The 13,677-nt window shown below is 37.5% G+C and overlaps 1 protein-coding gene across 32 annotated transcripts in view; it reads right to left on the reverse strand.

The window, feature by feature from the left end:
- The window catches only part of KIAA0586 (KIAA0586 ortholog), a 133,980-nt gene extending 120,743 nt beyond the window's left edge, over nucleotides 1-13,237 (reverse strand). For 22 of the 32 annotated variants that reach the window (XR_015134307.1, XR_015134308.1, XR_015134304.1 and 19 more), the window contains exons 1-6: nucleotides 13,114-13,237; nucleotides 12,357-12,638; nucleotides 11,353-11,429; nucleotides 8,873-8,939; nucleotides 7,688-7,757; nucleotides 1,120-1,294 (exon numbers count right to left, since the gene is read on the reverse strand). Coding sequence is in view for 24 of the 32 variants with exons in the window: in XM_086320490.1 (XP_086176616.1) it covers nucleotides 1,120-1,294; nucleotides 7,688-7,757; nucleotides 8,873-8,939; nucleotides 11,353-11,429; nucleotides 12,357-12,612 (645 nt within the window). In the remaining 8 variants the exon portion in view is untranslated. The remainder of the gene's footprint in view (nucleotides 1-1,119; nucleotides 1,295-7,687; nucleotides 7,758-8,872; nucleotides 8,940-11,352; nucleotides 11,430-12,356; nucleotides 12,639-13,113) is intronic. The other 10 variants (XM_086320498.1, XM_086320497.1, XM_086320495.1 and 7 more) reach the window with 3 other exon arrangements.
- Nucleotides 13,238-13,677: the final 440 nt, after the last annotated feature.

A 13,677-nucleotide genomic window follows, 5' to 3' on the forward strand; every position in this document is an offset into this window, starting at 1 on the left:
AGATCTTTTTTCTCTTAAAAAATACCAAATTTGCCACATACAATTTTTATTTCGTCAGAAAACTAAGATCACAGCATCCAGTCCCATCACTTCATGGGAAATAGATGGGGAAACAGTGGAAACAGTGACAGACTTAATTTGGGGGGGACTCCAAAATCACTGCAGATGGTGACTGCAGCCATGAAATTAAAAGATGCTTGCTCCTTGGAAGAAAAGTTATGACCAACCTAGACAGTATATTAAAAAGCAGACATTACTTTGCCAACAAAGGTCCGTCTAGTCAAAGCTATGGTTTTTCCAGTAGTTATGAATGCATGTGAGAGATGGACTATAAAGAAAGCTGAGCGCTGAAGAACTGATGCCTTTGAACTGTGGTGATGGAGAAAACTCTTGAGAGTCCCTTGGACTGCAAGGAGATCCAACCAGTCCATCCTAAAAGAAATCAGTCCTGAATATTCATTGGAAGAACTGATGCTAAAGCTGAAACTCCAATACTTTGGCCACCCGATGCAAAGAACTGACTCACTGGAAAAGACCCTGATGCTGGGAAAGATTGAAGGCGGGAGGAAAAGGGGAAGACAGAGGATGAGATGGTTGGATGGCATCACTGACTCAATGGACATGAGTTTGAGTAAACTCTGGGAGTTGGTGATGGACAGGGAGGCCTGGCGTGCTGCAGCCCATGCAGTCGCAGAGTCGGACACGACTGAGTGAATGAACTGAGTTTGGTCAGCAATCTTGGCTCTCCCACCTATTAGCTCTAAGACCTGATGCTGACTCTGACCTGTTTTTCAGTCTTCTCAGTTACAAATGGAGGGCTCTGCATATATGATCTGTATGGTCAATTCTAGCTCTAAAATTAGGATGTCCAGCCATCCCAGCTACCCAAGACTGAGTGGCTCCCAAGATGAGATACTCCACTGCTAAAACAAAGGAATCCAGGATTTTCTAGCAGTAACACAGGGATGAGAGTTAAGTCTCATAACTTCTGAGAAATAATACGTAACCACAGAGAACAACGAGAATGTCCCTAGTCACAGCTGGACACAACAATTACAAAATCAGTGTCTGGTACATTTTACAAAGAAGTTATGACTCTCTAGGAAGAAACAGATATACTTTTATCAGTGGAGCTGCTGCTGCAATGGCGGCGGCAGTTGCTGCAGCCACAGTTGTAGCTGAATCAATTCCACTGGGTGAAATTCTATTCTCCTGGGTAACAGGGTCCTTTTCTGTGCCTGCATCTTCTAAAAGCTGTACCTTCACCTCTTTAAAAACAGGCATGCTTTGAGTTCTGGAAATAAAAAAGAAAAAAAAGTCTATTCAATAAGCTATACTGAACCATTAGAAGAAATACCTACAAATGGCAATTTGCTGCAGGTGAATTTTTTTGATTTTTTTTTAAAAGATAAATTCCTATTTTTTGCTGTCAGCATATCAGTCATTTGGTTAATGAAATCTATTAAGGTTCAGGTCACCACACACTAAGAAAGTTAAAAGATAATTCCCAGAAGGCACTGATAATTTCAGAAAATATGACTTACACATGTGAAAAAGACATGGGCACAATTACAATGATTTATAGTCAAGAAGTGCAAATCTGGGACTTCCCTGGTGGCCCAGTGGTTAAGAATCTACTCGCCAATGAGGGAGACACAGGTTCGATCCCTGGTCTGGAAGGATCCCGTCTGTCATGGAATAACTAAGGCCATGCACCACAACTGCTGATGCTCGCATACATAGAGCCCATGCTCCTCCATAAGAGAAGCCAGCACAATGAGAAGTCCTGGCACCACAACAAAGAGTAGCACCCACTCACCACAAACAGAGAACACCCACATGCAGCAACAAAGACCCAGTGCAACCAAAAATAAAGAAAAATAAAATTTAAAACGTTTTTAAAAAGAAGTACAAATTTAAAACATACAGCAAAGGCTCTAAGTATTCAGGTATCAAGTTTTACTCCCAAAGGAAGACAACCCAAGAGGGACTATTAAAACTGCTGAAAAGAATTTCTAAACTTCTAACTCATTTAGATTTAATAAATGTCACCTAATTTATTAAAACGGGCATAAAATACATTGCTAAGCAGTCTGGATTAAAGATGAATCCGGAAAATACATATTCACAATAAGGCATTTAACTAAACACTTATTAAAAAAAAAAAAAAAAAGACTGGTCAATTTTGTGCTGTGTTTGGCCTAAAAGAAATTAAAGAAACACTGACAAACTTGAAGAGTGCCTAAGACAAGTCTAAGTAAAATCAGCAGGAATGTGCTTCATCTCCAGCTGCTGGATTTCCACCTTCTGAATTTTAAAGAAGGCATGGAGGTCTTAAACTTACTCCTCTTTGATGTTGCCTCATTTCTATTAAGAGCATCATTTGTCTCACATTCTCAAAATTTTGAAGTTATCTTAAGTTCTCTACCCTTCAGTTACCTTCTCATAACCAACTGAGTCATCAGGTTTTCTCAATTATTTCATCACAATTGCAGGAATCATGCCATGGAATTATAGAAGTAGGCGAACCCAATAGCCCAGCTTCCCTAATTTTCTTCATTTTACAGATGAAGAAAGAAACTGAGGTCCACAGAGATAATGGGATTTACCTGATCACGTCATAGAACTAGTAAGTAGCCAAGTTAAGGCCAATGCCCATAGACCGTCCCATGACATCAGGCTTTTTCTCTCAAAACAGCACTTCTCCCTTCATAATTCTGCTCAGTACAAAACCATCATCTCTTGCCAACTATTTCATTCTTCCGGTTTCTATTTGCTTAAAAACTTTTCACACAGATTTCACCATTCAAAAATCTCAAGTCATTCCTTATAGACAACTGAAATAGGCTAATTTCCTATTTGGCATTCTGCCCTAGGTTCCAACACATACTGTACTTTCTGTTTCCTCTCCCCAGTCACTCTGCTCTCACTGACTGCACTACACTGTTCTCACAGGTGACTCCAGGCTTTTTTTCACTCTCTTCTCTCAATCTTCTTCACCCAACTTGCTCTAACCTTCTTCCCAAGATTCAACAAAAGTCTTACCTTTTCAATAAGCCTGTTCTTGGGGACTTCTCTGGTCGTCCAGTGGTTAGGACTCCGAGTTCCCAATGCAGGGAACGTGGGTTCAACCTTGGGAACTAAGATCCTGAATGCCAAATGGCACAGCCAAAAAAACAAATATGCCTGTTCTTATAACACTTCCTCTTGATCTCTCCATTCATTAATTTCTTTTCATTTACTTTCGATGGGCTTCCCTGATGGGTCAGACAGTAAAGAATCTGCCCACAGGGCAGGAGATCCAGGTTTGATCCCTGGGTCAGGAAGATCACTGGAAAAGGGGATGGCTACCTACCCCAGTATTCTTGTCTGGAGAATTCCATGGACAGAGAAGCCTTGCGAGATACAATCCATGTGGTCGCACAGAGTCAGAAATGACTGAGGGACTAACACAACACTTACTTCCAATATCATATAACTGAGGTTTGACAGTCAGCCATCCTAGGGTTTAAATTGCTTCTCTTGTGGCTCAACTGGTAAAGAATCTGCCTGCAGTGCGGGACACCGGGGTTCAATGCCTGGGTTGGGAAGATCTCCTGGAGAAGGGAAAGGCTACCCACTCCAGTATTCTGGCTTGGAGAATTCCATGGACTGAATAGTCCATGAGGTCACAAAGAGTCATACACAACTGAGCAACTTTCACTTTCACAGAATAGACATTTAACAAAACTAAAGCTGAGCACCGAAGAATTGATGCTTTTGAACTGTGGTGTTGGAGAAGACTCTTGAGAGTCCCTTGGACTGCAAGGAGAGCCAACCAGTCCATTCTAAAAGAGATCAGTTCTGGGTGTTCTTTGGAAGGAAAGATTCTAAAGCTGAAACTCCAGTACTTTGGCCACCTCATGCAAAGAGTTGACTCATTGGAAAAGACTCTGATGCTGGGAGGGATTGGGGGCAGGAGGAGAAGGGGATGACAGAGGATGAGATGGCGGGATGGCATCACCAACTCGATGGACATTAGTCTGAGCGAACTCCGGGAGTTGGTGATGGACAGGGAGGCCTGGCGAGCTGCAATTCATGGGGTCTCAAAGAGTTGGACACAACTGAGAGACTGAACTGAACATGTTAACAAAATTAACAATGTATCGAATGTTTCCTCTCACAGCTCTAATCATGCATTCCTCCATCTATGCACCTATTCTCTCCCCAACTAAGCTCTAAGCAACCTGGAGTGGGGGACTTTTATACCACATAAAGAAAGAGCACAGAGTTGGTTCTAAATATACATTTAGCTGACTGGTGTACTAAGAAAATATAATTCATTCTGTCTGAAGTCTGAATGTGATTTATCCTTTAAGATCTCTCATTCTGTATTAATATCTTAAATTGACCAACAAGAAAAATAACATTATAAGGCCAGACATCAACTTCTTTATAAGCTTTAAAATTTTATTTTTTCCTATTATCAAATTAAGAAATGTTCAATGCAGCAAATGAACTTCTAAGTGTAAAGAACTAGAAAAAATGCACATAATTCACCCACTCAGAAGAAACTATTCCTTTCCTTTTTATCTTTCTCTAGAACTTTTTTTATTCCTAAATCCTCTGAATGTGGCATCTATCTCAATACTACACTGAAACCACTCTTACGAAGGCCATTAATACCTCCTCTTGCTCAATTCAATGGACACTTTTCAGTCCTTATCTTTATGTCTGAGCAGCTATCAAACTTAGAACCTCACTTCCCCGGTTTTGTTAAGACCAAACTCTTCACCTCTGGATAAACTTTCTGAGTGGCACTTAGAAATCACGTTGCTTTCTCTGTACATCTCTTAAAGATTCGGTTTTCTTACAGATCTATCCTAAGCCATTTCTTTTCACTCTCACATTCCCACCAGGCCAATTCAACCACTTTCAGAGCTCAGATTACTATCTACATACAGATGACTTATATACATGGATTTCTAGCTTAGAAATCTTTTGCCAGTTTGACATCTATATGGCTTGGCGGGTAAAGAATCCGCCTGCAATGCAGAAGAGACCAGAGATAAGGGTCTGATCCCTGGGTTGGGAAGATTCCGTGGAGGAGGGGATGGCAACCCACTCCAGTATTCTTGCCTGGAGAATCCCATGAACAGAGGAGCCTGGCGGGCTACAGTCCATGGGGTCACAAAGGGTCAGACATGATTGAGCACATGGCACAGAGGTTCAATTTGCTATCAGACGCTTTTCACCTGGATGTCTCATAGGTATCTCAAACCCTTGCCAATGTCTAAAGTGAAATTTATTCCCCCAACACCTCCCCTTTTCAATGAATACTATTACTGACTGCATTTATACAAGTCAAAAATCTGGGATCCATCCTTAGCTCCTTCCTCATGGTCACATCTAAGCATCAATTCCTGTCAATTCTATCTCCAAATTATCTTCCAAACCTGTGCACTCCTCTCCAGGCCAGCATGATTCCCACCTTCATATCCTACCACTTACCAATGGATTCAGGATCAATCTAACCCATCTCTTTAAAAGATCTTTGAAAAGTTCATAGTCAATTGGTTTCCTAGACTTCAGTCCAGCCCTCTTCTAATCCATTTTTTCCTGAGTGAGCCTTGTAAGAAATATATATCAAACTTTAAAACTGTTAAATGATTTGCCATTTCTCTTTAAGTCCAAACTTCTTTGGTGTAGTTCATAACTCTACTTACCTTTCTGACACAGGAAAGGTCATTCTACCCTTGTTCCAGACACTCTAGACAGACTCGTCATTCCTCAAAGGCTCATTCCAGTCAATTGCCTTTTTTTTTTTAAACAGCTTTACTGCATATTCTAACATCAAATAGGGCAGATTCTCCATCATTCCATTTTTGTTTCTCCAAAATTAGCTATTCTCCACTGTGTGTATTCTACATGTATGTATTCTTAACAGTATGTGTATATATTCTCAACTGTGTACCCTTTCAAGTAAATTTTAGTATCACTTTGCCAAATTCCATCTGCCATTCTCAAAAGAAAAACAGAAAATCAAGTGACACGGACTACAGCAAAGTTTCTCTAGAGACACAATTAGACTATCTTTTAACCCAACATGAGAGTCATTTTTATGGTTCTGACTCATACCATTCTCTACACTGCAATAACCTTCTCAAAGGCCCTTCCTAGTTTTTCTTTTTCAATTCTGTTTGTTCATCCTGAAATAGGGAAAGACCTACTGTGAACAAGTAGGAGGGGTAGTAGTCAGTTACTTCTCACTGTCCACTTGTTTATGAACAACTTCTCCCTCTCGGATCTGAGAGTTCTGACTTGAAGGCAAGTTGATAAAGCCCCTGTTGTGGTTGCAAGTAGTCACTTCTACCTGGGGTCAGTTGGGTGGAAATGGCAATCACTTTTTCTCCAATGAATTAGATGTAATCTGAAATTTTTAGTTTATGTACAGAATTTGGGAGACTGCCCCTCCGTCATATCCTTACTTATGCCTTTTCTTATATATTTACAAACTCCAGGATACAATTTACCATCCAAATTCTCCTCCTAATCACCTATTACATACTGGGAACTGGAGGCTGACCAAATGTCAAAAGGAAAAGCACCATTAAGCCAAACAACCAGCTGTGAAACTCTGGCTGGCTCAGATCACACTCCTTGTGGTTTACTGTGCTGTGCTTAGTCGCTCAGTCATGTCCAACTCTTTGCAACCCCATGGACTGAAGTCTGCCAGGCTCTTCTGTCCATGGGGATTCTCGAGGCAAGAATACCAGACTGGGTTGCCATACCCTCTTCCAGGACCTTGTGGTTTAGAGGTAGTATTTACTTTGTTAGTGTTTCCCAGAGTATAATATGTATATTATGAATAACTATAGGTAAAAAAAGAATAAACTTTACTTTAGTAGTTGTAGAGCTCTGGTCCAGGAGTAGAATATATTTAGCGCAGGAACATAAATCTCATTCCACCCCTACTAGTGATTTTTAAAAATATCCCTGGTGATACATTCTTTCATGTTTAGCACAGTGCTGTTGTCAGGGCTGATTCTGTATTTCATCAGCAGTAAAGATAAAGCTGGAAGGAAGTATTTAGATAGAGTAATAGCCAGTTTTCCTTCACTCCACTCAGACACTAAGCTTGTCCCTTTCTCAAATCTAAGCAGAGATTAAGAAAAAGTCTAAATGTCCTTTTTCAGTAAGCAGTATTATGTATGTGGTCATATATGTGACCGCTGCTACGAGTAGTATAGTGAAGTGACTAAGAGAGTACTCTTTAGACAGACTACCTGGGTTTGAATTCCAACCCAGTGAATACTTGCTCAATGACTTCAGGAAAATCAATCCCTCTGTACCTCAGTTTCCTTATCTCTAAGATGGGGATTCTGTAAATTGGGATGGTAATATAATCTGTATTATTGGATTTTGAAAAAGTTAAATGAGTTAATGCATATTAAGTGCTTACAACAATACCTCTTCAACAACCACCACAGCAACAATAATAACAGCCATTGTTATTATTGGCTGTTAACAGCCACTGAGTATTTTATACATGCCCAGCATCATGAAAAATGCTTTATACATATTATCACACTTATATATTTCACATATTGGAAAAAACAACTTTTTTCCCTAGGTGCAAAACATAAACAAAGCTGATTTTAAAGAAACACAAGAAATGCCTCACCCATTTTCTGTAAATGAAACTTACTTTTGTTTTAAAACTGCTCTTAGAGCATCTTTCTGTCCCACAGTGTACTGAGAAATAAAGATGTCATTTGCTGCAAAATAAAAACACAAAAATATACTTTAGATTCCTAGAAATGTATCACATTTTGATAAGCTACTCAAAAATTTTTAATTAAAAAAATGTTTGGGAATTCAGCAATATGATTTCTCAATTTAAAAAGACAAGAAACAAATTAAGTGACCTGAGTAATAATAGTCATAACTCGGGATTGTAAGAATAAAATTGTGTAGAAACACTTGGGGCTAAATTAGAGACATTTGTTCAAACTCTAATGAGAACACTGCTTCGCTGAAAACAAAACCAACTACTTTTAAAATGTTATTAAATCCATTTTTTCAAAGCATATTTTTAATCTATTATCTTACCAAAGACTACTCAGCCTTTATACTTAGGTATTAAATATCAAACTATGCAATAGGTTGGCAATAATAAAATTACCTTTACTATCACAAATCATTTTCTGGACTTCAGAGATTTCCAAGCTTAAGTTGGAAGGAAAAACGAATTAAAAATGAAAACAAGAAAAAACTATAAGGTTGTTTAATAAATACCTAAAAAAAAATCAATGAATATCTAAAACTCTAAAATTCTATCCTTACCAAAAAAATTCTTACATGTGTGCTAAGTCGCTTCAATTGTGTCTGACTCTGTGTGACCCTATGGACTGTCGCCCACCAGGCTCCTCTGGCCATGGGATTCTCCAGGCAAGAATACCGGAGTGGGTTGCCATGCCCTTTTTCAGGGGATCTTCCTGACCCAGGGATTGAACCCACATATCTTATGTCTCTTTACCACCAGCACCACCTTGGAAGCCCAAATTCTTACATATTACAACATAAATGAACCATGAAGACATGTTAAGTGAGATAAATCAATCACCAAAGGACAAAACACTATATATGATTCCACACATATGGAGATATAACAGAATATATAGAGACAGGAAGCAGAATGGTGGGAAGGGGAATAGAGTTAGTATACAATGAGAACAGAGTTTTGGTTGGGGAAGATGAAAAGTTCTGGAGATGGGACGGTGGTGATAGCTGCACAACATGAATATACCTAATGCCACTTAAAAATGTTAAAAATGGCAAATTTTACATTATGGGTATGTTACCAAAAAAATTAATAAATCTATCCTTTTACCTTTTTGTCTGTTCTCTTCCATTTTATTCAAAGGCAACACTTGCACTGCAGCATCTTTAGAAAAATCCTTCAGGATATGAAAGGAAGAAATGAAAGGCATAAATCCACTTTATGATTCATTATTATTAAGTACCATTTATTAGCTTACGTGACTACTGTGTCTCGGGAGGACACAACTATTTGTTTATTTATACACTTAATTCCAGCACCACCATGCTTAGGTACCCTGAGCTACTCAAAGATGTGTTGAATGAGTAATGAGCTGTCAGACAAGTGAATGAATTGGAAAATGAACAAGCAAGAGTGGTCCTGAAATTCAGATTCAAATCCCAATTTGCTACTTTCAGCAGAACAACCCATGTAACATTTCAATGGTTATAGTTAAACGTAAAAACATGATTCACTGTGAGACAAATGTAGTTTATAAGGATGTCCAATGCACGGCACTACACCAGAAATTAATTTCCACAGTATTCTTTGTCACTGAGCTATAATGTAGTCTCAGAAGACTTCTTTATAGACATGACAACTACAGCCAAACAGATTTCTGCTCACATGTGTACCCCAGGACTTCACTTCTAAGATTCTATTCACTGCTAAGACACCATGACATTTTAAGTACTTGCTTCATTTAACATTGCTTCACCTTCCTTAGGCACACATTTTCCCCCCTGCTAAATCATTAAATAGAAAATAAAAAATAATAAAAGAAAATTTATACAAGCTATCTGCTGATAATAGGTGTTAAATTCCTAAAAATAGCCAGTGAGACTAACAATACAGTGGAATGCATCTGGGAAATCAAAGAATTCCCACAAAACAGTAAGAAAAAGCACAGCACATAAATATGTATTCACAAGAGAATAAATACAGGTGGCAATATAAATGAAAAAAATTTCCCCTTCACGAATAATAAAAGAAATACAAAATCAAACAATGTGATGCCCTTTTCACCTATCAAAACAGCAAACTTTGTTTGTTTAATTTTAATGCTTCATATAAATGAAGATGGAGGGAAATCCACTAATTTTACTCATGACCTTGCTGGAGAATACATATTGATACAGTTTTTCTGGAGACAATCTAGAAATATTACAAAAAATGTGTATATTCTTTTAGGTAATAATTTTATACCTAGAAATTAATATAAGAAAGTGAGCTCAGATACAAACCAGAATGTTCATCACCTGGTTGTACATATTATAAAAATTTCGGGGGAAAAAACCTCAATGTCAAATAATAGGAATATGAACATATAAACTATGGTACATACATACACTGAAATTCTGTGAATTTATTAAAAGCTCCTAAGAAAAAAAATCAATGACATGCAACAATAACTTTAATATTACTTAGTTATAAAATAGTCCCATTTCATAAAATATACATATACATAGAAAAAAACTCCAAATGTTAACAGTACTTGATTTTATATAATTGTGGAATTTCTTTTTTCCTTCTTCTTTTTGAATTTTCTATAGTGATTTTAAGGTTTTGTTTTCTTTCTGCACATGTACAAGGATTTGCTCCTTATAGTAGGAAAACGTAACTTATCAGTAGAAAGAAACAAGTATGAAGAGGAGCAAATCTAAATATGAGCATATTGGACACAAACTTCTTTCATTTCCTCTTTAAAATAGTATGGTCAAATCAATAAAGAATATAATCTTAGCCCTTACTTATGAAATAAAAACGTAATGCAAAAAGGCTGCAGTTTGTGTTCATGGTAAAATGATAAAGAACTAGGTTTGCTCTGCAGGTATATTTTATATTAGACAAATCTACACAAAACAAATTGTTAGCCCATATTAAATCTAATGAAATCCTGCCTGATGATCTTCCAAAGATCACCCTTTTATGTTCAATTATACAATAATAACATATCCATATATTTGAGAAATTAAATAACAGAATTAAAATATCATTAATCTTTAAATAAAGCCTCCTCAAAAAAGAAATAAAAACATCAACCCAAAGGCTAGGCATTTATTCAGAGACCAAGTATAGCACGTAATTATACCTTTTTATGATGAATTGTTGACAAAATTCATAAGTAAAGAGCTGCAATACCCGTTTTAGTTTACTTGTTAAATTCACAATATATAGTCAATATTATGATAAGCGGTCAAAGTCTAATTAAATTGTGTGACCAAATATATTTATAAACAAATATTTTCAGCATTATAAATTAAAAATGACGTTAAGATGAGAATTTCATGTTATTAGCTTTTAAATACCTCTCAAAAAAAAAAAAAAGCACCCAAAAGGCTTCAGAATAGTTAGAATAAATTCATACTTCACTTTTTTAAAATTCTGTTGTTACAGCTCCTTTACCTTTACCTAGCAGTTTGTAAAAATATGTCTTCGGTAAGTGAACTTTAATTAAAAACAAGGCCTATTGCTAATCAAAATTTTAAAAAGCCTTACTTGACAATAGGTAAAACTTTAACATGAGTGTAATTAAGAATTCTTTTGCTTACACTTTCTGACACAGTAGGATTTTCTACTGGAGGCTGCTGATAATTTCTGGCAGAAGTTAAAGTTAAGTCTGATGAACCTAACAAAATAAAAGAATCAATTTTAGTGAGTTTTAAATTAGAATGTTTCCTGTAGAAACTGTATAAGCATAATTCAAGAACTATAAATTCCATATTAATGCAAGACCTAAACTGGAAGCCAATCTTCATGCAAAAAGCTTAAAATGTACATATATATATACACGGATGAAGGTTTTCACATCTGATATTTTGGAAAGTGAGGGCTCAGAACTGACAATCCAATAAGACAAGTATAAAAAGTTATACAACCAGTCACACTACTGAATTAGGACAAACTATGTGTGCAATCACTTGCCAGGAAGAAAACATGCACATGATATAAAAGCCTAGTTAAACAGCAGGCCTAGGTTATGCTGAAACTGCCAAAAGCAGCACCATAAAAACTACTTTATTTATTCTTTTTCGCACTTATATTCATTAATCTGATTACCAGTGAAGTGGGTAAAGCAACATGTTATCTTTACTTCCAGGGAGCTCAGACAAGTTAAGTGAATTGGATTATGGATGCCATCAAAAGGCAGAAATTGTGCTTTTTTACAATTCCAAACTGTACAGCATTAGCCAAACAGAAGGTAAAAAGCCAGCCCTACTGGTGAAAAGCACGTCACACTAGTTAAGTGTCTCCATCACAGATATGGACAAGAATCGTGTGCCAAAAAAAACACGCAAAGAAAAAATAAAATACGAAATGTTTTATTCATTCCATCTATTGAATATGATTCGATGTAGACTGTTCCTGCCTGGCCATTTTCCCAGGAAAAGGGGTCACTCTTCTAACGATTGTACAAGCGAGACATATCTTGTATTTAGGAATTTAAACATTAAAAATCCTCTAGGTTTTGAAACACACACACAAAACGAAATGAAAATAAAGACTAAAGATTTACAAAATCAAAAACCGGTTGAAACTATTTGGAATCACGTACCACATAACGTTCCATTCAAGCTCTTCCCAGTTCTAACAGGAAGACGTTTATTTGCAGACAACGCTGGAGGAACACGGGACAATTCACCTTTCAGCAAAGCCAAATTATCTCCCTGATTTGGAGAAACTATCTCACGAAGTCTCCTCGCTGGTACTTTAACCTTTTTTTTCTTTTCCAGACAAAACTCTGAGCCTTTCATATTACTGGTAACAAACCTAGTCCCACAGTTCTGAACAGAATTTTCTTCTGGGTCCATAAAACTTCAGAACAAAATTTTCACCGCTATGAGGATTTAGGGGGGTCGGGCGTAGGGGAGAAAAAATGAGGGAGGAGTATGATAAAGAAAAGGTTAATTTCACGTGATTTTGAAACATGCAATCATCAACTTTTACATAAAACAATGCCTAAACAGACTATCCACAAAGCCGGAAATTTCAATTTGGTATTTGACCCAGGATTGATTTACCCATCAATCCCACTAGAACATAATTACCCTTTAATTCCACTCAGTCTATTAATGCACCACTCCAATAAATCTGAAAGTGAGGAGGACAGGAGAACGGCCACATAAGCAATAATAACAATAACACAGAGCACTGCCCTACAGTACTCCGGGAGAGACGGCAGTACAAAGGAAACCAGATGCGGATGCGAGTTAAATGAGAGGGAATCAAGCAGGCAAAATGAAATGCTGTTTTTCCAAAATCACCTACATAAGAAGCTTAATAGCTTCCTTTAACCAAAGAGTCTTACACACCCCTTCAGAAGTAATCAGACACCTAAATTCACCCTTCCATGTCTCCCGAAAGCCCGGTTTCTGCGGAGTCACAGGTCTAATCTGACAAGTTCAGTTGCCCGCTGGTCAACACCTACTTCCCTTTAAACCCGCCCTTCAAACACAACACGCATGCGCGCCATGAAATCGTCCAAATCCTCCAACCAAAAAGCTAAACACTGTCGGGTGCTTCTCCATCCCTCTCCGGGTGGAAACAAACTGCCGGCGTGAAACACTTAAAACGGGTGTGAATTTTTTATTAAAGCCAGTAGTACATTGCCCCACAAGACTTAAAACACTGAATAACACCCGAGTCTCATCTAGGACCTGAAGAACTCCCGACCTAGCTGGTTATACACCATTCTTGTTATTAGGGACTGTTTACAGTAATGCTCCTGGAGACCGTTAGGGACGCGGGATTAAGTAAATTAGTTTTACAAAAAGTTTCGACAGATTCGTGTTGATATTGGCGAGAAAGTCAGAAATATAGAATTTTGTCTAAGAATAGAGTAAAAAAAATAATTGTCATGGTACTTTAAAATTCAC

Source organism: Bos grunniens, chromosome 10 (assembly GCF_055505025.1).
Source record: "Bos grunniens cultivar Pamir isolate PY7600 chromosome 10, Bosgru_T2T1.0, whole genome shotgun sequence".
NCBI classification, from domain to species: Eukaryota; Metazoa; Chordata; class Mammalia; order Artiodactyla; family Bovidae; genus Bos; species Bos grunniens.